Source organism: Bison bison, unplaced genomic scaffold, assembly GCF_000754665.1.
Source record: "Bison bison bison isolate TAMUID 2011002044 unplaced genomic scaffold, Bison_UMD1.0 scf7180017864468, whole genome shotgun sequence".
NCBI classification, from domain to species: Eukaryota; Metazoa; Chordata; class Mammalia; order Artiodactyla; family Bovidae; genus Bison; species Bison bison.
Genome location: NW_011495029.1, coordinates 3201421 through 3228445, shown reverse-complemented (window position 1 = coordinate 3228445; position 27025 = coordinate 3201421). Strand labels below are relative to the sequence as shown.

General features: G+C 37.9%; 1 protein-coding gene across 5 annotated transcripts in view; it reads left to right on the top strand.

Moving 5' to 3' along the window:
• The first annotated feature begins 6 nt into the window (after window positions 1-6).
• Window positions 7-27025, top strand: part of BICD1 (bicaudal D homolog 1 (Drosophila)) — a 255657-nt gene continuing 228638 nt past the window's right edge. For all 5 annotated transcript variants that reach the window (XM_010860580.1, XM_010860584.1, XM_010860581.1 and 2 more), the window contains exon 1: window positions 7-515. In XM_010860580.1, the coding sequence (XP_010858882.1) occupies window positions 303-515 (213 nt within the window). In that variant the 5' untranslated portion in view covers window positions 7-302. The remainder of the gene's footprint in view (window positions 516-27025) is intronic.

Here is a 27025-nt window from a genome sequence, read left to right as displayed (position 1 = left end):
GGAGCCCCTTGTCGCCCCCGGCCGCCGCAGCTGGGCCATGCCGCACCGCTGCTGACCGCAGGCAGGGTCCGGCCCGGAGGACACATGCCGCAGCAGCTGCCACCTCGCCGTTGATCCTCTCCCCTGCATTCTCCATGTTGCGTTTCTCGCCAGGTTCTCAGGCAGTGTAGCTGCGGCTGCCGGAGAGGCAATTCTTTTCCCATTTTCATCCTTCCCTCTTTAGTTCCTTCTCCCTTCCCCCGCCTGCTTTGCATCCATCTCCTCCACCCGGTTACCCACTCCTACCTCCGTCCACCGGGGCTATGGCCGCGGAAGAGGTATTGCAGACTGTGGACCATTATAAGACCGAGATAGAGAGGCTGACCAAGGAGCTCACGGAGACCACCCACGAAAAGATCCAGGCGGCCGAATACGGACTGGTGGTACTGGAAGAGAAGCTGACCCTCAAGCAGCAGTATGATGAGCTGGAGGCTGAATACGACAGCCTCAAACAGGAGCTGGAGCAGCTGAAAGAGGTGAGTTGCCTGTCACCTCTTCCCCGCTCGGCCTGGTCCCCCCACCCTCGGCGCCCACTCATCATTTATAAAGTAGTCGGGAAGCTTACTATTGAAAGGACTGTTTCTTCACTTAGAACCCTTGTAGATAAGAAAAGATTGAAAGAGTCCATTGTTTTAGCCCCAAGAGGGAAATTGCCCAGGAAATGAATGTATAATCTGGAATTTGGGAGGCGATGGCTGTTTGGCCTGTGGGGGAGGGAGATTCGTAAGAGTCCTCAAGTCTCAGCACTCAGAGGCGACATTCAGCCGGGTCGGAATGCATAAATCAAACTTCTCGAAACTGCTGTTATATCAAGCTCAGGTTTCAGTGACAATCCCATAATCCACAAAGGCTTTGAGTAGGTTTGTGTTGAGGAGCCACAGTTTCAAAGGATGTAGAACCTCAGCCTTCTGATGAATGTAACCACTCCTTGATGAGATTGGAAACTGTTATTAAGAGAATTCCCCGCCAATCCCATTTGAAAAAGAGTGAGCAGTCTTCCTTCTCCTTGGCTTTAGTTATCCTTGTCTGGCTGCAGGAGAAAAACAGCTGTACTGCTGGGGATTGCTGCTGCCTCAGTTTCCCCTGTGAGTGAGGATGGGCCATGCCCAAAGTCTTATAAGGTCACCCTGACCAGGGAAAATTAAGTCCCCTACAGATGGTCTGAAAGAATGGCATACATCAAATGCATGAGTAGCGGTGCATTTCAAATAAGGCTCTTCTGTTTTAAATGACTGTATATATAAAACCAGAATGTCACAAATGGACCGTGTATATATAACAGTTGTCCTCTTTAATCTTTTGGTATTGGCTTCTTTTAAAGACTAGCTAATGTTTGGAAAAAAATAAGTAGTGAATATACTTTGATTTCCTATCAAAAGACTTAGAGGAATATACATATTGTTGAAGAAATTCAGTCTGTTTTACCCAATTCCTGAGGTACTATGTGTAGCATAAATGAAAATGTACACACTGCTTTTCTGTGTGGCACGTCTTTATTTTTATGTGCCTGTTGGCATTTAAAATGTTAATTTTAATCTCGTATATAATGTTAATCATACATGTTTTTCTTATAATGTACTCAAACAGTTTCTCAGGGGGCTGTCTTGTTTTGTATTATTATATTTAAGAAGCATGATCTATGACATATCTAATCAACCTGCCTTCTAATTTAATACATAATATGGTAAACATTTATACTTTCAGATATATATTATTTTTATTCTTATGCCTAAATGTCAAAAAAAAATAAACATATGGTAAAAACCACAATTGGAAATCTGATTTTTTGTGTGTTAGGCTGTAAATTTCTAGTTTATGTTCTTTTGGTTTTGTCTTTTGTTTTTGTTTTTACCAAGTATATGTCTGTTCTTAACTACAACTAGATTTAATGGTATTTTCCAACTTAGATTAGGTCTTTACCTGATACGTTTAAATTCAATAATGATAAACCTGGTGAAGTCAGCAAACAGGATGGTGATTGTAATTTTCAGGGATGTTTTGATGTTGTCTACACTTATCAACACTGTTTTACCAAGACAAGGAAGTGCAAACCAGGCAATGTTAAGCCATCACCTCTTTGATAAAGATGGTAGACTTAATTTAATGAAATGAATATAACTGTTGACTAGCTTTCCTGCTTGATTCAAATAACCCTACTACGGTTTTTCTGTGTCATTGCATTCACCATATATAGTAAACTTTAATGCAATTGTCGTTTGCCTTTACTAGACCGTGTGTTCTCTAGGCAAGGAATCTGTCTTAATTAATATTGCATCCAAAGTCTTTAACACAAAGCCCACTACATAGTGAGCCTACAGTAAATATTTTATGAAAGAATAAATTTATACTGGAAGAATATATACTTTATCAAGCATTCACCAGTCCATATTGGTTAGCATCAGAGAAAGACTAAGAAAATGAGGAAGTATATGTAGTGACTAGTGTTAAAAGCTACCTGTATTACTTTCATCAGCATCATAGGAAAAATGAGAAAAAATGTTTTATAAGAATATTGTGACATTTTTCTTAATATAGAATAATGCAAATACCAATTACAATTTTTTTCCTACAAAAATTGAGGTGTATTTTGTTCTGTATATCAGGAGATTAACAAATATTTATCAAAATTATTGTCAGCAAATGATACTTGTTTACATATGTATTTTGAGTTTGCATTTAGCATAAATATAATTGAAAGTTCCCAGTGAACTGGCTTATACAATTACATAAAAGTGTATTTTAGGGTAATAAAATTAATCATTATATTTGATAGTGAGACCTGTTATTTTGACCCTTTAAACACAATGTATCCTTTAGGTGGGAGTATTATTTAAATGAGCTAAATCAGTCTCAATAATATTTCCTGTGTGAAAAGTAAATGTAAAATAATTGTGGAAACTAAAATATTGCGGTGATGATATCACATAGAAGTCATTTTTGAAAAACACATTTTATTAGTGCTCTGATTTATCAAAAGGAAGTTTCGTTCGTTTGAAGGTATATATAGGAAATGATGTTGCTGCACTAAACTATAAAGCCAAGTATAAAATCTTTGGTTTATTTCCTAGCTGTTTCAACAGATATAATTTATTTAAAAGTAGTTGGACCAGTCAACAGAAAAATACTGTGCTAAGTTCAAGTTGGACATTAGTAATTTGCAGTGTCGCGACATGGCTCAGTCTTTACAGGTCATGTTGTTTTCAAGAGTCAGCACCCAGCAATGCTGCTGCCCCCCTTTCCCAGGCTGTGTACAGCTCTGACTGTAATGCATGTGAGCAGTATTGCTGAAGATGTGCAGAATCTAAATGATTAATTCACTAATTGTTATCTAGTTACTTTCTTTCCTAAGCCTGGAATGTTCTTTGTCTTGGCTTCATAACATTAGGGCTCTGCCCTGTGCCTACATGACTGTTGTAATTACAAAAGAACATGCTAAGTTGCTTCAGTCGTGTCCGACTCTGTGCGACCCCATAGACGGCAGCCCACCAGGCTCCCCCGTCCCTGGGATTCTCCAGGCAAGAACACTGGAGTGGGTTGCCATTTCCTTCTCCATACTTGAAGAAAAAAAAATACTAATGCTGTGAAAAAAGAATGACTTCTGACATCATCATACTGCTCTCCTTTTCATTATCTTTGGAGAGCGGGACAAAGTACATGTCCACTAAAATACTTGACCATGGCTTTATGATTTCACGGATAATGCTTGTTTTTCAGTGGCCTGAGGGCCTGGCTGGGCGTAGTTTTGGGATGTGTGTAAATGAGCACTGTGCCTGTCACCCAGGCCAAAATAGTATTTGAAGAAGAGTCATGGTTCTAAAATAATTTGAAAATTAAACATTCATTTTAAAAAAATAAAAAAACCCTAAAATTTAACTTTAAGAGTTGTGTTTTTTGGCTTTAAAAATGTTTAAAATGTAGAGAAGTTTGTTTTTTTTTTTTTTTAATGTAGAGAAGTTTTAAGAGATCCTCTTCGAAAGGAATGATTCAGCATTCCTGGTAGCATGAAAACATGTCCATGTGACAACTTTAGAAAAGTTTGGCAGCTAGGTTACAGTGCACTCTCTACTAAGAATCTTTACCTCATTTCCTCCTTTTGTCAGCCTGACACTAAGGATAGACACAGGGTGCTGAGGGAGCACTTTGTGGACACAGAGCAGCTTTCCTCTTAGAGCCAACTTGATGCTTTTTCAGGATTCTAATTAAATCGTCCAAGAAATAAACACTGAACTTAAATGTTTTTAGAGATTGTCATATTAGGGACCTGACAAAAGTCATTTAAGTACCTGAGTTCATCTTTAAACAGAACTCATTTTTTTCCCCTCTTATGGTTAGAAAGATTGTTAGTTTCTCTTCTCTTTGTAAATTCTAAATCATAAAATCATATGAGGGGAAAAACCCAGATTTATTTTCCAGTCTATGAAGAAACATAGAGAAAGTATTTATTTATCTAAGCTAGTACTTTTATTGTTTTTAAAGAAGAAATGTTATACTTACAGTTGCATTTATTATCAAGTTAATGAAAACATCTAAAGTATGTGGACATATACTTTTGGAAAGTGTTTATAAGCAACCTCAACAAGCAAACATAATCACACTTTCAATCATATTTCTTCTTCTTTTTTTTTTTTTTTCACCTAGTTTCTCTAACTTGTGGGCTTCCCTTGTGGCTCACCTGGTAACGAATCCTCCTGTAATATGGGAGATCTGGGTTCTATCTCTGGATTGGGAAGATCCCCTGGAGAAGGGAAAGGCTACCCACTCCAGTATTCTGGCCTGGAGAATTCCATAGACTGTATGGTCCATGGGGTTGCAAAGAGTCGGACATGACTGAGCAACTTTCACTTTTTCTCTTAACTTGCACCATTTTTTTTCTTTTTATTTCAATTCAAAATTTCATCTCTAGAGAAGTTATTTCTCAGATACTACTTAGCAAAATTTTATCGTCTCATCACATTCATCATATTTGCATGAACATGTACAGCAGCCATGATTTGAAGATGGTTTTCAAAATTTAATACTTACAAATATTCTCCCCTGTCTTCCTCTTAAATATGCTTGTACTGTATGGATATTGCATTCCAAATTTGAAAATACAATAATTAGCTTGCATGTTGAAATACATAGTAAAGGACTTTCCCACACCTAAGATTTTACCTGTAAACATGGCTTTGAAGGAGAGGAGGGTATAAAGAGATGCAGAGTCTGACTGTTAAATAATTGATTATGCTGAAGGAGAAGTGGCAGAAAATGAAATTGGGAAAGTATCAGTGACTGTATTTTGTTAGAGATGGGGAACCATTAAAAGGAAATGAAAGGAAACAGTAACTGTTTGGTGCCTTATATCTTATTTAATCTTCAAAGTAACTCAGAGGTTTATTGCCTTTTTTTTTAACAGATAAGAAAATAATTAAAGTAATAAAGACTTGAACTATGTATAAGCCCCATTTAGGACTAGGCACTTTGCATGCCTTATCCGTAATTCTTACAGCAATCCTTTTACAAGATAGATATGGCTTGCATCATACAAAGAGAAAACCTAGTCTTAGGGAAGCTAGGGGTCCTTCCCAAGGCCACAAAGTGAAGTGGTGAAACCTGGTTCAGGAAGAAACTCATTTTCTTTGCACTTATTACCTGAGAGGCTCCAACACCTGAGTCAGCATGTGGTTAAGAAGGTCATGGTGTTGGTCATAGAGGGTGGATTGGAACTGCAGAGGCAGTAGGCGTAGTGGTGTGAGGGGGTACAAAACCTGAGGGCTGTTAAGGGGATGTAGGGTGGAAGGTGGTGTTGGATGTGACCGGTTGTGGAGAGTGAAGAAGAGAGTAGGTTTGAGAATACCAGGATGGATTAGAAGGTGGTTTCATTCACAAAGGAAGGTTCTAGGGGGAAAGTTTTAGAGGGCAAAGTTGATGCCTGAGTTATATGAGTTTTTAAAATTCATGTTTTCCTTGAGGGGAGGCATAAGTTGCTTGATAAATTAAAATACTCAACTCTTAGTTTAATAAAACAAATGAATAATTTTTGCAGTTGGTTGTCATTTTATTCAGTCCTAATTTCCAGAATATGGAATACACAAATAATTTAACAATGTTTTCACCAGTTACTCTGATTGCATTCTGAATTAGGAGATGTGCCAACTCATAAACAGTGGGCAAGAAGCTGGGCTGGCCCAGTGAGGAAAACCAGCCCTTGCAGACCTCGTGGGTTAGGGATGGTAGGAGCAGCAGCACCCCAACCCTCACCGACTGAGTGCATTAGCACTTTTTCTTTTTTTGGCCACAAGAGTTTGACTGCTCTTTAAAAATTATAGCTGTATAATTATGACCATTTGTGGCAATGATCCTAGTCAAGTAAAAGCGTAGACAATTAAGTAGTTGCCCCTGCCTTTCCTCCCAGTTCTGTCTCTGTGTTAGCACTTTGGTGAGTATTCTCTTATACTTGTTTTAAATATCTTTAAACATGTGAATCCACATGCAAGTTTTTTGTTGTTCTTTTGTTTTTATTAAAATAGAATAATGTCATACATATTACTTTGTAACTTGACATTTAAATTTAATAGTATATCCTTTTAAAATGAAGTATTTCTAGGGCAGGACTGTATTTTTAAGGCACTGATGTTTCGAGTATGAAGCAAATGGGACTGATTTGGGAAGAAAACCAGAGAGCCTCAGGGAGTGTGGTTGGCACTGGAGGCTGGAGGGGGTGGGGAGGTGACCAGAGTTGGCCCTAAGGCTAGCTTGGGTGGTCTGTGAGAGAGAAAACATGTGTGTGTGTGTCATAGAAACTGGTGGAATTTGTTGGGTTGCCCCATGACAGGCCTGTGTGATAATACCAAGGGAAATGATGGAAAGTTTTCTGGGTGAATTAGCAGTGATTTTGATTCCTTGTCTTCTTGGCTGGTGTTGGAGCTACATGGATCACCATAATAGGTGGCTGGTTTCCAGGGCCAGCAAGAGCTGGTCCTGCATCCTGCAGTATGGCCACATCCTGTCCATGCCAGGTCCTGGGGAGAAGCCAAGATGATGCAGAAGCAACTGGGATTCATTACGTGATCCCTTCTTTGCCCTGTGATACTTGAGGTTTTGTTTTGTTTTTAACTTTTCAGAAAAAATTACTTTTATTATAATACTACTTTGGTTATAACTATAAATATAATTTACTTTTATTGAAGACAATAAAGTACCCAAAATTATGAAGAAAATTAAAACCATCCATAATTTTTATTGGCCTAGTATTTTATAATCTACATTGTCAACTATTTTACATTTTATACCAACTGGATTTTTTTTTTCTTTAGATTGTCCATTACTTCTTTTTTTAAAAACACAGGCTTCATCAGAGGCATGTCCATTACTTCTTGTTTTATTTCATTTATTCATTCAAAAATTTTTACTCAGTGGCTACTATGTTGGTGGCACTGTGCTGCTTTCTGAAGATAGCAAGATGGGACTCCCTGAATGAAGCTTATGGGGAGAGAGTCAGCAATCACACACACATGTCAGATGTGAGAAATGCCATGAGTGAAGAGATGAAGGCTTGCTGGGGAAAACATGATCAGGAAAAACCTCTCCCAGGGATGACATTTGAGCCCAGATCTGAGTGATTAGAATGAGCCAGTCAGGTAGAGATTGAGGGAAGTGAATTTTAGGAAAAGGAACAAGTACAAAGATTGTGGAACTCTGCTGGTAGTTGTTAGGGGAAATGGTGGGTCATTTTGCCCTGTAAAATCAACTGTTCTTATAAAGAAGATGTGGTACAGTGGAATACTACTTAACCATAAAAAGGATGAAAAATTTTGCTGTTTGCAACAACGTGGATGGAACTGAAGGGTATTATGCTTAGTGAAATGTCAGACAGAGATGAGACTTCCCTGGTGGTCCAGTGGTTAAGACTTTGCTCTTCCACTTCAGGGGGCTTGGGTTCAATCCCTGGTCAGGGAACTAAGATCTCGCATGCCACATGGCATGGCCAAAAAAAAAAAAAAAGAGGAAGGCAGAGTGTTATCACATACGTGTGCATGCTTAGTCGCTTCAGTCGTGTCTGACTCTGTGACTCTATGGACTGTAGCCCATCAGGTTCCTCTGTCCATGAGATTCTCTAGGCAAGAATACTGGAGCGGGTTGCTATGCCCTCCTCCAGGAGATTTTCCCGACCCAGGGATCAGACCTGCATCTCCTGTGTCTCCTACATTGCAGGCAGATTCTTTGCTAAGCTACCTGGGAAGCCCGTTATCACTTGTATATGGGATCTAAAAAATAAATGAATGAATGTATCAAAACAGAAACAAGCTCCCAGATATAGAAAACAAACTAGTGGTTACCAGTGGAGAGGGGCAAGACAAGGATAGGGGATTAAGAAATACAGACTATTATGTATTAAATAAATAAGCTACAAGAATATATTGTACAACATAGGGCCTATAGCCAATATTTTATAATAACTTTAAATGGAGTATAATATATAAAAATTTTGATTCATTATGTTATACATCTGAGAACTAATATAATATTGTAAATCAATGATACCTCAGTAAAAAGGGAAAATTAGAAACATTCATTTGAAAAATGACCATCCATAAAGTAGTATATTATCTTTAGATTCTTCAAATAAGATTTTGGAGCTCAACATTGGAAGTGTTTGTACAGAGCCTGGATACCCCGTGAGGTCTTCTTTTTGAAGAGGTGACAGACTACTCACTAGGATCAGTTGGCGGGTGATTTGTAAAGCTACTGCTGCCTGGACCCCATCTGAGACAGTTCAGCCATTGGAAGTAGAGCGGGGCTTCAGCATGTTAACCCCACTCCCATGGGTGCAGCCAGGGCTGACAGCCTCTCTCCTAGAAACTTCCAACTCTAGGAGTAAGTGACTCTGTAGAAATGTGAGTGTTTAGTAAGAAAAACTGGAAAGTCATGAGCTAGTACGTAGACCTCAGTCACACGTGTTTTTACTTCTCTAATTCCTATAAATGAAGACACGGGAAAGGCTTTTTTCCTGTAATTGAAGACATGAGAAACCAACAGATATCATCAGAAGCTTAATTGCATTAGACAGTTAAGATGTGTGCTAAAAGTGTATAATTTCTGATCTTTCAGGGTTCTTTAAAGTTTTTTTTAAAAAGTTATTTGTCTCCTTTTGTATGAAATTTATTTTAAAAGTTATTTGTCTCCTTTGTTGTGTCTGTTTTCTTGCTCTGTTACAAATTTTGTTGTTGTTCAGTCACTAAGTTGTGTCCGACTCTTTGCAATTCCATAGAGCATGCCAGGCTCCCCTGTCGTTCGCTATCTCCTGGAGTTTGCCCAAACTCATGTCCATTGAGTTGGTGATGCCATCCAACCATCTCACCCTCTGTCATCCCCTTTTTCTGCCCTCAATCTTTTCCAGCATCAGGGTCTTTTCCAATCAATTGGCTCTTTGCATCAAGTGGCCAAAGTATTGGAGCTTCAGCTTCATCATCAGTCCTTGCAATGAATATTCAGGGTTGATTTCATTTAGGATTGACTAATTTGATCACTTTGCAGTTCAAGAGACTCTCAAAGAGTCTTCTCCAACACCACAAATCAAAAGTATTAATTCTTCGGCGCTAAGCCTTCTTTTTGGTCTAACTCTCACATCCATATATGACTACTGGAAAGACCATAGCTATGTCTATACAGACCTTTGTCAGCAGGGTGATGTCTCTGCTTTTTAATACACTGTGTAGACTTGTCATAGCTTTTTTTCCAGTGAAAGTGGAGTTGCTCAGTCATGTCCGACTCTTTGCGACCCCATGGACTGTAGCCCACCAGGCTCCTCCGTCCATGGAATTTTCCAGGCAAGAGTACTGGAGTGGGTTGCCATTTCCTTCTCCAGAGGATCTTCCTGACCCACGGATTGAACCCAGGTCTCCTGCATTGTAGGCAGCCGCTTTTACTGTCTGAGCCACCAGGGAGCAAGCATCTTTTAATTTTGTGATTGTAGTCACCATCTGCAGTGATTTTGGAGCCCAAGAAAATAAAGTCTGTCACTGTTTCCATTGTTTCCCCATCTATTTGCCATGAAGTGATGGGACTAGATGCCATGATCTTAATTTTTTGAATGTTAAATTTTAAGCCAGGTTTTTCATGCTCCTCTTTCACCTTCATCAAGAGGCTCTTTAGTTCCCCTTCACTTTCTGCCATTAGGGTAGTATCATCTGCATATCTGAGATTGTTGATATTTCTCCCAGCAATCTTTTTTTTTTAGTTGAAGGATAATTGCTTTACAGAATTTTGTTGTTTTCTGGCCAACCTCAACAAGAATCAGCCATAGGTATACATACATCCCCTCCCTTTTGAATCTCCCAGCAATCTTGATTCCAGCTTGTGCTTCATCCAGCCCAGCGTTTCACATGATGTACTCTGCATGTAAGGGTCACATAAGCAGGGTGAAATATACAGCCTTGACATACTCCTTTCCCAGTTTTGAACCAGTCCATTGTTCCATGTCTGGTTCTAACTGTTGCTTCTTGACCTGCACACAGGTTTCTCAGGAGGCAGGTAAGGTGGTCTGCTACTCTCATCTCTTTAAGAACTTTCCACAGTTTGTTGTGATCCACACAGTCAAAGGCTTTAGTGTAGTTAATGAAGCAGAAGTAGATTTATTTTTGGAATTCCCTTGCTTTCTCTATGATCCAGTGGATGTTGGCAATTTGATCTCTGGTTCCTCTGCCTTTTTTAAATCTACCTTGTACAACTGGAAGTTCTTGGTTCTTGTACTGTTGAAGCCTAGCTTGAAGGATTTTGACTATTACCTTGCTTGTATGTGAAATGAGCACAGTTGTACTGTAGATTGAACATTTTTGGCATTGCCCTTCTTTGCGATTGGAATGAAAACTGACCTTTTCCAGTGCTGTGGCCACTACTGAGTTTTTCACATTTGCTGGTATGTTGAGTGCAGCACTGTAACAGCATCATCTTTTAGTATTTGAAATAGCTCAGCTGGAATTCCATCACTTCCACTAGCTCTGTTCGTAGTAATGCTTCCTAAGGCCCACTTGACTTCACAGTGCAGGATATCTGGCTCTAGGTGAATGACCACACCATTATGGTTATATGGGTCATTAAGACCTTTTTTGTATAGTTCCTCTGTATATTCTTGCCACCTCTTCTTAATCTCTTCTGTTTTTGTTAGGTCCTTACCATTTCTGTCTTTGATTGTGCCCATCTTTGCATGAAATATTCCCTGGTATCTCTAATTTTCTTGAAGTGATCTCTAGTCTTCTCCATTCTGTTGTTTTCCTCTATTTCTTAGAAAATTCATAAATATTTATTAATTTAAAGTTTGCAAATTCATAAAGAGAATTGCTTTGATGGGTTGATCTTTAACTTCCGGGGGTTATTCTCACCTGTTCTTTTAGTTATTCTTAGTGTTTCAAACACTATTTTATGGAGAAATAGCACAACTCTAAAATGTAATATTTAACCGCTGTGTTTCTATCTTTCTATTTAGAGTTGAAATAAAGCGACCTGTTTACATTCATGGGCAGTACATAATAACAGTAGCAATTTCCTTAAGAATGTTTTTTGCAGTTTGGCCTGAGTCTGTAAATAGAAGGCTCAGAATGATGGGTCTTTGTTTTTCTCTGGCACCCTGCAGAGTAATGTGGAATCAAATGCCACTGCTAAAGAGCTCTTAGCCGTCAATTTTTGAAATTGAAAAAGGTTTATATTATAACATGAATGTGCCTTGTTGATAAGCCTCACTGATTGCCATTCTCTAGATAGTATTAGATTTTTTGAAGTTGATCTCAATGTGAGGTAACTAGATGGAGACAGGATAAATTTAATCTTGTACATGATTTTGTTTGATGAGCTGAAAGTAATGTCGTCTTACAGACTATCTTTCTGGCATACATGGCCATTTTCCTCCCCTTTAAATTGTAATCTGATATTCTTTCTCCTAATGCTGATATATGCATGGAGCCTTTAAGCTCAAAACCTCAAGGACATACAATTAGGAGAAAAAGCAACCATTAGAAAGAAGGATATATTATGTAAAGTTTAAAAATAAAATAAAATAAAAAAAAAAGAAGGATATAATACACTTGAAAACAAATTATAAATACTTTTGAATTTTTGGCCCTTTGATTTATATTTTAAGTTGATAAAGGTTCTTCGTGTTGGTAATTCACAATTAACTATGATTTAATTATTTCATTCTAATGATCTAAACAGCAATAACCCTTTTGTTAATATTTTAAAATAATTTAGAACTAGAATCATTTTTTTTAAGAATTCTTAGGTTCTCTATCTTAATCACTGCAGTTATTTCCAATCAAGTTTTATATGCTCTTTTCATTTTAGCCGAATAGATAATATATCTTTGCAAGTCACATTGAAGCATTTGGGATAATATGAGCTATTATTTGCTAAAATTGAGACCAGGATCTCAAACCACAATTATATTTTTAGACAATGGTTACAGTAAGACATTTCAGGAAATGACAATGAAAAGAATCATCAATTCCAAGAGAAAATTTTATAAGTTGCAGTTTAATTTGTGATGCTAAATGTGATTTAGAAACGTGGACAATGGACACCAAAGTAAATACCAAGAACAAGTAGGTCATTGCATAAAGCTGACTAAGGTTCATTCATTCTTTTCTACAATAACAATATATTTAATACCTCCTATGTGTTAAGCACAGATCTAGGTGCTGAGAATGCAGCAGAAACAAGACCAACAGGAATATACATGCTCATGAAGTTTACATTCTGCAGGAGAATGGAAGGGGAGACAATAAACAAAATAAATAAGTAAAGTAGAATGTTAGATAGAGAAAAATAGAGCAGGGAAGGGGGAAATGGCAAGATAAGTGGGGAAAGGTCAGAGGGAGCCTGGAGAGGGATGGCCAAGAGAGTGTATAGCTGGAAGGAGGTGGGGAGTGGTGTGAGCAGTAGATGAGGTCAGAGAAGGAATGAGTATCAGTGATGCAGCAGCTTTTAAATTATTACCAGGACTTTGGCATTTGTTCTGAGTTATATGGGAAATTTCTGGACGTTTTGAGCACAAGAGTCACAATGGCCTACTCTTCCCTCCCCCTGACCTGTGTGTACATTCAAGGACACTGTAACCTCTTTCAGGGAAAGGATTTTAATTAATCTGGTAATTTATGAGATTTGTTGCATTCTCCTCTCTGCCTTACCTATAGCAAGTGTTTAAGAGATGTTTATGGTATTGCGTTCATTTAGGGTGAAAAAAGAGATGAAATAATTAAGGTAGTTATTTTGAAAAGAAGTTGAACTAGACTGTCCTTGTTTTAAAAATAATTATGTGTTTGACGAATTAAACCAGCTTCCAAAAAAAGATACTGTGTTGTCTTGCCTTGTTCCTTGAACCAGAATCTTTACCTAACTTTCTTCTACTCTCTGTCCCTTATTCTGGACCATCTGAGCCACTTGGTAGCCGCTAGTCTAATGTGATATAAGGACAATTTTATATTGTATTACTGGTTCTGTGCCATGATATTCTAGTCCTTGAGGGACTGGAATGGATGCTTGGTCATTGATTCATTCATGTATTTATTATTTAGAGAGCATCGGTTATATGCCAAGTTTCTGCTGAGTGTATCAATCCAAAAATGAGGAAGATATGGTCTTTAAGTTAGTTATTTGTTGTTAGAAGGAAAGACATGAGCAAATATGATTAAGGTATTTTATTGGAAGGATCACAGGTTTTTGGGTCAGAACAAACTGCATTAAAATGTGTTTAGTAGCTCTGCGATCTTGGGCAAATACTTAAAATTCTATGAATCTCACTTTCCTCCTGTAAAATGGAGGAAGATAGTAACTATGAATGTTAAAGAGAAGTCCATGTAATAAAGCATTTAATACAATCCCTGACACATAGTAAGCACTTGATAAATGGTGGATGTGGTGATGATAATTCATCATAATAATAAAATAGTAAAAATAATAGTTTTTTGGCTGTGTTTGATAGGCCACCAGAGTGGAGGGCAGTAAACTCAAAGGAATCAGGAAACTTTCTGATCCAGGAGGACATGTGAGGAGGCATAAAGAACATGTGAGGAGGGATTTTCCAGGCATGTAAGGGGCAGAGTCATTCAGGAAAAAGAAATAGCCTGCAGAGAAGGGAGGATTGGAGAGATTGTTGCTCATCAGCATCTGTGTTGTTGCAGGTGGTATTTAAAAGGGGATGAGGGGTGGGAGGTGAACCTTGGGGAGGTGGTTTGGGGCCTGACCACAGAGGGCCTTGTAACGAGGCTTGGCGGGGCTAACTCTGTGATCTCTGCAGGGAAGGCTTTGCCCCGAGAGCCAGACTTCGATAGGGTGAGAAGTACCTCTAACTAACAAGGTGTCTTCAAGTCTCTGCTGCTCATGTGCCCCATTTGTTTTAGCCTCCTGGCCTCTTGTCTGGCAGTTTCTCCGTCTTACCTCCATTGTGAACAGATTGCCTAATTGCCCCTTCTTTCTGGGTCCTCAGTGCCGCTGGCCTTCCTTGAGGCTGGGCTGCTCCTGTTCCTTACAACCCTCATCACTCTCACTCCCTCTAGTTCCTGATTCTCTTGGCTCTGAGAGTCTCATGCCCTGTGGTCCTGACCTAGATTCTAACCTGTTGATCAAGCCTCAGATGTTGAGTTCTGTTCATACTAGACTTAATATTTCCTTGGCTTTGCTGCTTAGGATTCATGGCTGTTTTCCTCCTCTCTTGTCTTTTCTCTCAGTTGCCATTGATTCAGCTTCAGCCTCCATTTTGCTGCTGTTCTGGGTCTCCTTTATGCCTTTAGAATGGAGTCAGGTCACTTGTGGGAGTGATAAGGAGCTTCATCTATTTACCGTGGGAAAAGCATTGATACTGTCAAAGCAGGACAGTAATATCATTAACTTTATGTTTGAAAACAGTGATTTTTGACTTTTGATTCTGACAGTACAGTAGTCTAGGACCTCTGAGTAACCCTTCTGCTGGGAACAATTAAAAATGCTAGATAAAATATAAAACCATAATATATGCATATACACTATACTATATAGTTTTATATAATATATAAAAATATAAAATGCATGAATGAATTGACTTCTTAGTAAGAATGCTCAGAGGCTAAATGGAAAAGCAAGAACCTTTAGAAGAAAGCAGTGTATCAGCACTTTTGCCTTGAGTAGCAAAAGGTATTTATTACCTGTAGCTCTATAAAAATTCTGCCCTTAGTTATTTTATCTCAGGCATTGGAAAAATAAATTTCTATACTAATTCTCAATAACTGATCTCTTTAATAATAAATAATATCATACTCCTGTAAAATTTAAGACTTTTATGAAAAAGACTCAGATGAACTATCACCTAAGCTGAAATTTATTTTTATCATCTTATGTTATTTCATTTTTCACAGTATGAAAAATATAATAGTTTCTCTTTTTATTTTAAAAAAACCTTCATAGTGTTAACTTGTGTTCAGATAGTTATAAATCAATACTTTTCCCCTTATGTTTATAGCTTAATTATGTTTTCAAGTCAAAACTATTTGAGGTTTTCCCCTTTGATAATCTAATATTAATAATATGGATAGTAAAAACTCAGCGATCCAGCATCACATTTAAAACTCCCTATTTAATGTTTTAAAAATAAGACTTCTTCAGTCCCTTTTTTCTCCTTGTATACTTTTCTTTCTCATCTTCTTTTATCCCCTCACTTTACATTAACTTCACACCAGAATATCAAGGATTTAATGGAATATGAAAGAATGAACTCTAATTAGGAGAAAATTCCCAGAATTTTATATGTCAGTGTGGAAGAAATCTTCTAAGCAAGATATAGAACTTAGACTCAAAAGGCAAGACTGACATACTCAGTTACATAGAAATTTTTTTTGAAAGTGGATAGGCATCATAAGCAGAAGTGCAATACAGACAACAGACTAGAAAAAAATGCAATATGATTGACTTACAAAGGATTATTACCCCTAATATCCAGGTACCCTTGAATTGATTGAAAACAGCAATAATAGAAAATGGGCAAAGACTGTAACTAGACAAACAGAAGAGGGTTTGCAGATAATAAATATGTAAAAGATGCTATATGTCAGCAGTCAGTTGATGCAAATTAAATAATAGGGAGTTTTCACTTTATTACTAAGCAACTTACAAAAATTTTAAATATTGATAACATACAGATTGCAGAGTGTGTAGAAATGTGAGCATTCTTATACATTGTTTGTGGTAGTATGAATTGCTGTGAGCTTTGAGAATGTGATTTAGCAGTCTGTATTAAGGTGTAACATGCATATAGTATTCGAGCCCAACAGTCTCTCACAAACCATAGGTAAGTGTATACCAGTTCTCAAATACCATGCATCAAACCGAAGCACTGGTTAGCATTAGTACCTAACTAGACCCTCATAACTCTAAACATGTATCGTATATGTGTGGAACATAAAAGAAATCAAATTATACTCTTTTTTTTTATGTATCCTAACAGATTGCTATATGTTTAGGTAAAATCATATCTTAAAATCTAGCTGTAATTCCATACTTATCACTCCTCTCTTAGCCCATTTCATAGACCTGGTTTAAGCTTTTGGCATAGTGGTCTTGGAGCGTGACTTTTAAAACATTTATTTTGCATTACTTTCAACTCTTCTTGATCTTGAAAATATGTTTGTGAGCATTTTTGACAAAAAAGTGATACTTATACTCTATTCTGGTGGATTCGGGGGCTGCTCCTCTCAACAACAACTGTGCTTGTTGTCCTCAGAAGCAGTCCTAGCACTGGACTCCTGACCCTACGGACTGAAGAAGTAACACATTCACTCTGAGATTTACAAAAATATTTATAAGAAAATTCTCTTTCACACTCTGTGAACAAGCTAGGTGCTGATTTGAGATGTTCTAAGCTTACTGTTACCTCTCTGTATTTACGTATTTATGTAATAATAAAAGTTGTGGCATGTAAAAGCAACTTTTGACTGAGAATCCATTACAAAAAGGAAAACTTAATATAGGAAAAAGTAACTAGAAATGAAGGTTAGATGATCCTTTAGGTCCAAATGAAGTTTTTTTCATTCCTAATCCTAAACAGGAAAAATTATTGTGGACATTTATTTTTTCACAGATGATAATTGAACACCTGCCATGTCCTAGGCATTGCAGTTAGGTGCTGTGGCGTACAAAGCTCCTGCCGGAGGGACTTGACATACCATTGGGGGAGAAAAGCATAAAAGAGTAAGGAAATAAATAATTTTGCATAATGATGTGTGCCAAACAGTGAAGAAAGCAGTAAAGAAATAATAAGACTATTATTATGCCAGGTATACTGGTGGGGGAGGCTGTTCAGAAGTGAGGGCCAGATATGGCCTTTCAAAGGAGATTGCATCTCAGGTGATGAGAAACAGCAAGCCTGGAAAAGATTTCAGTGTCCTGGGCTGAAGGTAACAGCAAATATGAAGGCCTTGAGATGTGAATGAGCTTGGTGTTACTGGCATTTTGGGTACAGCAGTCCGTGCAGCAAGAATATTTCTGTAATCACAATGACCTGAGAGTGGGGACACCCTGGCACATTGTGGGTGAGGCCAGGGGTGCTAACATCCTCCAGGAGCCCCTGGAGGATGATTTCTGTAATCATTGTGATTACAGAAATATTCTTGCTGCACAGCATAGTGGCTATAGTTAACATTACTCTTTTATATATTTAAAAGTTGCTAAGAGAAGACTCTTGAGAGTCTCTTGGACTGCAAGGAGATCCAACCAGTCCCTCCTAAAGGAGATCAGTCCTGGGTGTTCATTGGAAGGACTGATGCTAAAGCTGAAACTCCAGTACGTTGGCCACCTCGTGCAAAGAGTTGACTCATTGGAAAAGACCCTGATGCTGGGAGGGGTTGGGCGCTGGAGGATAAGGGGACAACAGAGGATGAGATGGCTGGATGGCATCACCGACTTGATGGACATGAGTTTGAGTGAACTCTGGGAGTTGGTGATGGACAGGGAGGCCTGGCGTGCTGCGATTCATGGGGTCGCAAAGAGTCAGACACGACTGAGTGACTGAACTGAACTGAACTGAACTGAAGACGGTAGATCTTAGTTCTCATCATTAGAAAAAAAATAGAACTATGTGAGATGTTGGCATTAACTAGACTTCTTGTGGTGATCTTTTTGCAATGTACCATATAACAAATCGTGTTATATACCTAAAAACGGATACAATGTTATATATCAATTATATCTCAAATAAAATTTTAAAAAACAAAGAATAAACAAAAAAACCACCCTCACACTTTTCCCTCCCTTCCCCCCAGGGTGAGGCTATACTACCCTCAATAGAGAACCCATACAGTCTGGAGCAAGGGGATAGTATGGATGTTAGGAGGGTGGAGCAGTGGACAGCAAACAAATCCTTGAGCCCTGGCAAGAAGTCTGGACTTTATTTTAAGCATAACCGGCAGCCACTGGAGTGATGTGATCTGATAAATATTTCAGGAAAGATTACTCGGTCTCCGCCTTGCAGACTGTCGAAGGAGTGATCCAAGGAAGGGAGCTATTACAGTAGTTCCAGTGTCAGGTGATGGTGGCTTGGGCTGGGGGAAGAGCTACTTGGGGGTGAGAAAAGAATAATTAAGAATGCATGTTGAAGGATTTGCTGATTAATTGATTATGAGAGCAAAAGAAAGGGAGAAATCAGGATGGCTCCTAAGTTTCTTTATAACAAGCTAAGAAGATTATAAAGGAATATATATGATGAGATACAGAAGTAAAGGAATAATATTTCACAATTAAATTTAGGAAATGAAATACATATTTATTTGAATTTGAAAATTCTTATGGATCCCAATTTTGATGCTTTTGTTTAAAAAAGAATTTTAAAATGTGTCTGCCAAAAGCATTTAACATTTGGAAAGGATTCATGACTTTGACAGAAAAACAAGCATCCTATAGTTATTATGCTCAATGATGTAATTTACTGGACTTAAGTTGGCTACATTTCACGATACACATTATGTAGCCATATTTCTTCATTTTATTACAAAGCTAAAATGTTGTCATTTTTCTTCCTATAAAATAAAACAAGCTAGCCATATATACTCTCTTGATTTTCTGTGATGGCAACCCCGTCCAGTTACTAAAATGGATATCAGTGTTTTTTAAACTAAAGAGTTAATTATTTATAGGAAGCAATGTGTATACTCTAGATTAGAAACAAGGAGAGTGGGGCATAGATATATCCTTAAACTGGAATTAAAGTAAAAAATGCGACTGGTACAAGTTAACAGCTTTCCTTTTCCTCTGCTGTGGGTCTTTGTTGGCTCGCTTGCAGTGCTAGATCATATTGTAGTCCCTAAGGGCCAGGGAGGCAAGTGTACAAGACTGTGAACATGTTGATGTGACCCTAGTCTGCAGGAACAGAAACGCTGTCCAGAAGGTAATGGTAAATGTCTGTCCATCCACTCCAGGAATATTTTGTTCTAGGTATCATGATCTAGGCAGAAACAATGGACAGCAGAAACAAGAGAACAGAGCTCAACTTAATATGAAGAAGGACCTTCCTTTATGGAAGACTAAGAGCAGAGGGGAGAAGTAGCAGACTTTCTGAGGAGAAAGACTTCCTTGTTGGCTAATGGAGATGTTTAAGCAGAAGCCAAAAAGCTGTTTGGTAGGAATGTCAAGGAAGTGAGTCAGGCATTGATGGACTTTGGAACAGAGGTCATCTAAATTGTTTTCAGCACTGTAACTCTATCATTAAACATGCCTGTCTCACTGATACTGCAGAATTATAGTCCTGATGACAACAGCTGTACCAGTCCTGTTTTGCAATGGCTGCTTGGTTGTTAAACTCTGCAGGTGAAATACCAGAGTGACAGAGAACAGTGGAGAACAGTGCCCATGAGATTGGCCAACCTCACCAGAGCAGAGATCACACACTCTACTCTCATAGGCGAAAAGCAGCCCATTGATTTAGGAACATTTGATGTAGGGAGCTTCTTTTTATTTACAAAAAGGAAAGTCATGTGAAAAATCTGGATTTGAAAGCTCTCTCAGAAAACTGGAAGGTTTCACGAAGCCCGTGGCCCTCATTTCTTTATGAACGCAGTATGCTGGAGCCAAGTCTCTTTTTTTCAGAAAGGGCGTGAGTCTCTGGTTCATCACAGTCCCCACCATTCCATCTCTTCCATAACACCTTACTGTCTGCCTCTCTCATTTGTATTATCTGTCACTTCCTTGTTGGCATTTGAAGGTTGTTGGGTTTGTGTGTGTGTGTGTGTGTGTGTGTGTGTGTGTGTTTTGGCCAGGTAGCTCTCAGGATCTTAGTTCCCAGACCAGGGATAGAAACCGTGCCCCCTGCAGTGAAAGTTGGAGTCCTAACCACTGGACCACCAGGGAAGTCTCTGACATTTGAGTTTTGACTTCTGATCTAGATGCTGACAGTCTTGACCTTCTATGGAAAAACAGAGAAAGGAAGAAAGCAAAGTCAAGAATGAGAAAGCAGAGGAGTTGGGGTCGGATCATTGTACGTTTCCAAGAGCTCTGGATTTGGGTTAAAAGGACTCAAATTTTATTCTGAGTCTTCCTCATATCTCAAAGCCTCCATTTCTTCATCTACTAAATAAGGACAGTAAACAGGTCTATGTTTACTTTTGAATGAGATGGTAAGTGCAGGAGTGCCTGGCACGTGACTTTGCCCAAAGTACATGTTCTGGTTAGCTAATGTCCCTCTATGCTCTCCTGTATAACTGAAGGCATCTCTAGTGTTCCCCTGTTCAGTGATTGTTGATTTTCATGTCTGTTTTCTGTTTCTGTCTTATTCAACTTTATATCACCAAGCACTGAACTTGACATTTTGATGAATGAATGGAGTGAATTTTGAGAGTGAGGGAAGAGAGAACTGAAAAAGTATATGACTGGGCATCCCCTTCCTTCCCTGTTTCTCAGATGCTCCTCCCCTCCTTCCTGGATCCTCAGTCTCCTAGGCCTGCCCTGAACTCCAGTCTCTAGATGGATGTCCACCCGTACTCTGGACCACAATGTGCCCACGTTGAACATTCTTAAAGAAATTACGAAAGTGGTTCTTTGTTAAGTGTATCAGGAGCTTTATTATCAGGTTTGCTTAAGGCTTCTGAAACAGTTACTAACAGTGGGTGTATAACACTGTTTTGGTTTATCATGACTCTGGTTTTCACTGAATACTTAGTATTTTAAAGTGGTTGTTTTATTAATAAGTTATTTTGCTTTTGTGGCCTGAAATACTCTCAGATTTTTACTGTGGTGATTCATTACTCAGATATATGATTTTTCTCTGTGTTTCAAAAAGGAAACAAATCATAGTAGAAAAAAAGAGAATGGGGTAGCATGTTTGGTGGTGTATGTTTCAGCTGGGGCATCTGGCTTGATTATCTTACATCATATAAAGCCTTTCCACACCTAGTGTCAGCATATGCAACCAATATTACTTATTGTTTCTGTATTATATTAATATGTGGGTGTATCTGTTTGATTAAATGGACTGTTTTATGTTTCCCAGCAGTGTGGCTGTAGAAACTACTCTAAATGTTGTCAGGAAACCTGAGTTTTAATTCCAGTTCCCTATGTACTTGCTAGGAGACCAAGACCAAATATTTAAACTGTTAAAACTGCTAAACTGTGTTCACTGCCTACCAGACCAAGTAGTCTGCTAAATATGTAGTCTGTGTGATCTCAACACCCTCAATAGTCTATGAAATAGATTTTTTTTATTATTTCCATTATATAGACGAGAATATTGAGTCAGGTCGATTAGGTAACTTGTCCAGTTAATGATGGTACCAAAATTTGAGTCAGGCAGTATGACTTTAAAACTTGCATTAACAATAATGGTAATATTAGCAATAATATTACTGTAATGGTAGGAGTAATAGTTGGACTAAGAAAGTGTTGGTTGTGTGACAAGCATTTTTCCAGGTATTACACATTCATTTAATTTATTTGAATGTATTGAACTGTGCTTTCTTAGTTCTTAGATTTGCTACAAGTATTAAATATGAATTGTGTATACTATAGAAATTGTAAGTTAACTCAATTTCTTGGGTGGCATTATTGTACAATCACACATACGAATGAAGAATTCTATGATTTTTGAGAATTCCCTGGTGGTCCAGTGGTTAGGACTTGGCATTTTCAATGTCGTGGCTGGGGAACCAAGATCCTGTAAGCCATTACAAAAAAAAAAAGCATGAATTTTATTATTTTGATTAATTCATATCATTTAAAGTGACCAGGAAGGTAGAATTTGCTGCATGCAGAAAGGCAGCATTTGTAATTAGTTTATTTAAAAAGTATGACAGTAATAGCTTGGTCCTTCTTTAGTAAGTTTGTAGTTAAATTTTCATTTTCCTTAAAACTTTTTACAAGATAGAATTTACTCAGGGCTATTATTTAGTGACTGTATTATAACTTCATAATTGGAGGGGCTAATTATCTGTCTTGTGCCCTAGTCGCTGTGGTTGCTATGGTGACTGCTTTAATAACATTCAGTTACCTTGACTGCTGAATTAAGTTTCAGTGCACCATCACTTGTTTAAAACCATGTTTTCCAGTGTGGAACCACTCTGCTTCTGTAAATTTGTGTTTGTTATTATCTAAAAAATTTTAAGGCAGTTGTTTTATGGCTTCTGCTGTAATTTTGTGTGTGTGTGCATCATGATGAAAAAACCAAAAGCCCTTAAATTAAATCAGAGTTTAATCCATGTCCTTAAACTCTATGGTAAGCTGATTTTGGCCTTTTCTTATCCCTTATACACAGTCCCAGCTCAGTAAATCCTTGCTGACTGACTCTCAAGTTATGGATTATTTTTATAGTAGCATATGGTAGGCTTAAAAAAAATACTGGTAGTTGAAAGCTTGTTGGCATGTATCCATTTTCAGATTTTTCTAGAAGGTCTCATACTAAACAAGAAGCAAAGGAACCATCTGTCCCTGCACCTCGGGTGGATCTCAGTGGTCTCCTTTGGGTTGCACTGTCTTTGTAGTGGATCGCCTTGCTGCGTTGTAATTAAGTCAGCTGGTGGGGTCCCAGTATTGAAGGGGTTCTCTCCCTGCTGGATAAGTACCACTGCCTTTGTGTTACATGCCATGTTACTGTGGAGTGGATAATTTTTTTCCCCGCACAGGTCTTGATTTAACAGCAGGATCCTCGGGGCTTCTTCCAAGAAGCACCACATCTCCCTGAAAATAAATGGAGGATGAATTCTTTCTTGAGATTCTGAAAATAAATAAAAGCTTTTCTGTTTCTCATGTTCAAAACAGTCCGAAATGTTTATAGTTATGTTCCCAGCGAGTAACTTGGTTCACTGGCTTCCTTCCTGCTCTGGCAAAAATGGTTTTTTTATGGCAGAGAAATTTTTATAAAAATGTAAAATTTTTAAAAAATGCCTAAAAGTCAAGAACATAATATCCTTATTAACCTCTCACTGTGGGCTAATAAAAGAAAGGCTATAAATAAAATGGTTATACTTGGATTTGAATACCCTTTATTCATCTTTTCTCCTATTCTTATCTTCATAAAGCCTTGTGTTCTCTCCCCTAAGCAAGCCTCCTTCCTCTCATCCATTTTCTTACCCTCTCACCCATATCCTGCCAAACTTTCTACTTACCTGTTTGCTACCCTTCTCCATGGTAAGAAAACATTCTTGTGTCTTAATCTCCTCCCAGAACATTCTTTCCATCACCTCAACTGGGTTTACTTGTCTGTCCCTGCTGCGCCCTGTAGAAGATAGTGCTCGTTTTCTCGCATATCCTACAAATCTAAGACTCCAGAGCCAATGGCATAGTCTCCCCTCAACCCCCATTGCAATCTCCAGGCCATTATTCTATCACTGCCTCTACTTTTGCTATGCATCCTTGTCGATAGTCTTTTTTGACTGAATCATTCAGTGAGAAAGAATAGACTCAAGTGCTCAGATGGGGAGACACAGGGGGAGAATTCTTCAGCAAATATGTTATGATGTAATGCTTTTACTTCTTTATGAGAACCTATCACTGCATTCATAAGCACACAATTCTGACTACATGGCTGAGTACAAGGCAGCTCCAAGAATAATAATATAAAGTTTGGATATTTAAGTTGAAGGTAGAAACAGTATTAGTTCGCTGGTAAGATGCATAATCTTATCTTAAAATGTCTGGTAAATCAAGTAAAAAATGGACTTCAGTTTTTCAGGAAGCATTTTATGGCACTTTCATTTATTGCCGGAAGTCTTCCCAGGGCTGACCTTTGGGAGCCTGCTTGGCCCTGAAGATGTATCAGTAGGAACATCAGTATGATTAGAAATGTAGGTTATAAAAAATGCTGGAATTTATTTGCAGTTACAAGTGTTACTGACCTGTCACATAAGAAATAGAAATCTACTGCCTTCTTTGCCAAAAATCCTTACTTATTGGGTAGGTGAAACATAGAATGTCATGCTATTTTGAATTTTTATAGTATTAATAAAGTTGAACAATTTTTTTCATGTTGCTTACCATTTTAAATTTGTCTTCTGTTAGATTGTTTTGGGGGTGTGTCCTTTGTCTTATCAAACTGCATGTCAATGCTTCCACTGAAAGAAGTGCCATATAGTTTGAGAGCACTTTTATTTTCTAAGCAGACAGATTATTTGATTAAATGTTTATAAGAACTAGATCCTCAAATAAGAAGCAAAATGTTGGGTTTTAATTTGTTTGGAAAAATAAAATTTTACATGTGTATCCTCATTCTCATGGAGTTATATATTTAAGAGTAGCAGTTTTGTCATTTGAGAAAGCAGAACTGAAAAAAAAAAGACATTAATAATTGCATTTACAGCGTGGTATATACCAGAGGAAATGTGGTGACTTAAATTCAATGACTGAAAACTTAATTTTTCATTGTAGTTGAAATCTTCCTTAGAACGTACTTGTTTCCTTGACTCAGAAAGGAAAATATGTTGGGTAACACTAGGTACCTTATAATTCTGTAAAAATCTGTTACCTTCTGAGGGTATGAAAGTTTAGAACTAGGGTTCTCTGTTTTGTTTCTTTGCCCTGACAAGTAATTACTTTTTCTGAGCCCTTGGCTCTCCTTCTGTGAACAGAAGGCGCCCCATCTGCCGTTTTAAAGTGAAGATTTACAGTTCAAACAGGACAGCGTTTAGATCTTACACATGTTTTCTGATACCCACTTAAAATTTAAGACAATAGAATTATTCAAGACCTTGCTATCTTCTTTGTGACTTATTCAGAATTTATATTTTTGATTTATTTTTTGCCCTTTTATTTTATCTGCTTTTGGCCAATTTGTTGTGTTTTTGTTAGGTTAAACATGTATGAAAAGATGTCTCAGAACAGTAGCCTGTATTTCTAATGCCCAATAAGAACTTCGATGTGGAGTCCCTTCCTTTGGACAAACTTTTGTATAGCACATACCACACTATCCTCTACATGTTGGTTTCCTTACCTTTTTTATTCCCCATTCTTTGTGAATTTCATGAGTCAGCAGCCTTGCCTTACTTGTTTTGTATCTCCTTAGGGCCTAGGGCACAGAAGGTGGTCAACTAATGTTTATTAAATGAAGACCTAAATCATGGTCTCATTTCTTAAAAGGTATAAATTTTATCAATGTTTTCCATTTTGCTGAACAAAAGAGGAGATAATGGATTCCTTTGTCCTATTATTCCTATCTCCTTAATAGGAAGGAAAAGTCATAATAAAAAACATAAAAGTCTCTTCACTTTTCTCTGCATAATGTCAACTCTTCAGGCATCACTGGGCAAGACCTGTGCAGGAGGGATGAATTGTATGAAATTTCCATTTTTATAGATCCAAAATTATAGAATATGTAATCCCACATAGCTCAGTCTAATATAATAAGCAAAAAGGTATGGATGTGGGGGCTTAAAGTTTAATCCATTTTGGAAATCTCTGTTATCTGAGAACAACTGATAAGCACAAAAAGTCAAAGCAAAATAATTTACTTAAAAATTAGGACCAACATTTCATAGTGGATAGTCAAGAAAAAAATTAAAATTCTTTATTAAAAAATATACATTTATATACATGTGAAACTATGCATATATATGTGGAAATATGTTGGAAAAATAAAAGTAAACCAATTTTCAAATTGAAAGTGGTTTATTGTTACCTATGGCATTTTTTCCTCTACAAAAAAGCACATTGCAATAGACTTCACTTCACATATGACTCTACAAGCATTTCTTTAAATAGATCCCAAACTAAATTTGAGGACTTCATTAACTTCCCAAGGGTTAAAAAAAATACTTAAATCATTAAAATTATTTTCTTATGAAGCATCCAAAATATAAACAGGCTTTCTTATTTTCTTTTCTTCAATTGTGAACAGTCTAAGTCTGCAAAACTCTTATCTATCAGGGACTTGGGGTGTTACTGGAGCCATATTTTGTGGGTTTTAGGAAATCCTGCATCTTTTGTGGACCTTATGAAATCCTAAACAATTTGAAATTTTATAGTGAATTCAGTTTGGATTGCCTTTGCTATGTCCACAGTAGCACTCCGTGAAACCACTGCAGAGACTGATTCTCTGACTATAAATAGTTCTCTCAGTTCTACCCATGCCCCTTAAACTGCTTTCTGTTTTTTTGTGGGTGTTATTATCTCTTGACTATATTTTTTTGTCATTTGTCTCCTCCCATCTAGTTTCCAGAACTAGTCGTATATGTTTTCATCAGTTCAATTCAGTTCAGTCGCTCAGTCGTGTCCGACTCTTTGCAAACCCATGAATCGCAGCACGCCAGGCCTCCCTGTCCATCACCATCTCCCGGAGTTCACCCAGACTCATGTCCATTGAGTCAGTGATGCCATCCAGCCATCTCATCCTCTGTCGTCCCCTTCTCCTCCTGCCCCCAATCCCTCCCAGCATCAGAGTCTTTTCCAATGAGTCAACTCTTCGCATGAGGTGGCCAAAGTATTGGAGTTTCGGCTTTAGCATCAGTCCTTCCAGTGAACACCCAGGACTGATCTCCTTCAGAATGGACTGGTTGGATCTCCTTGCAGTCCAAGG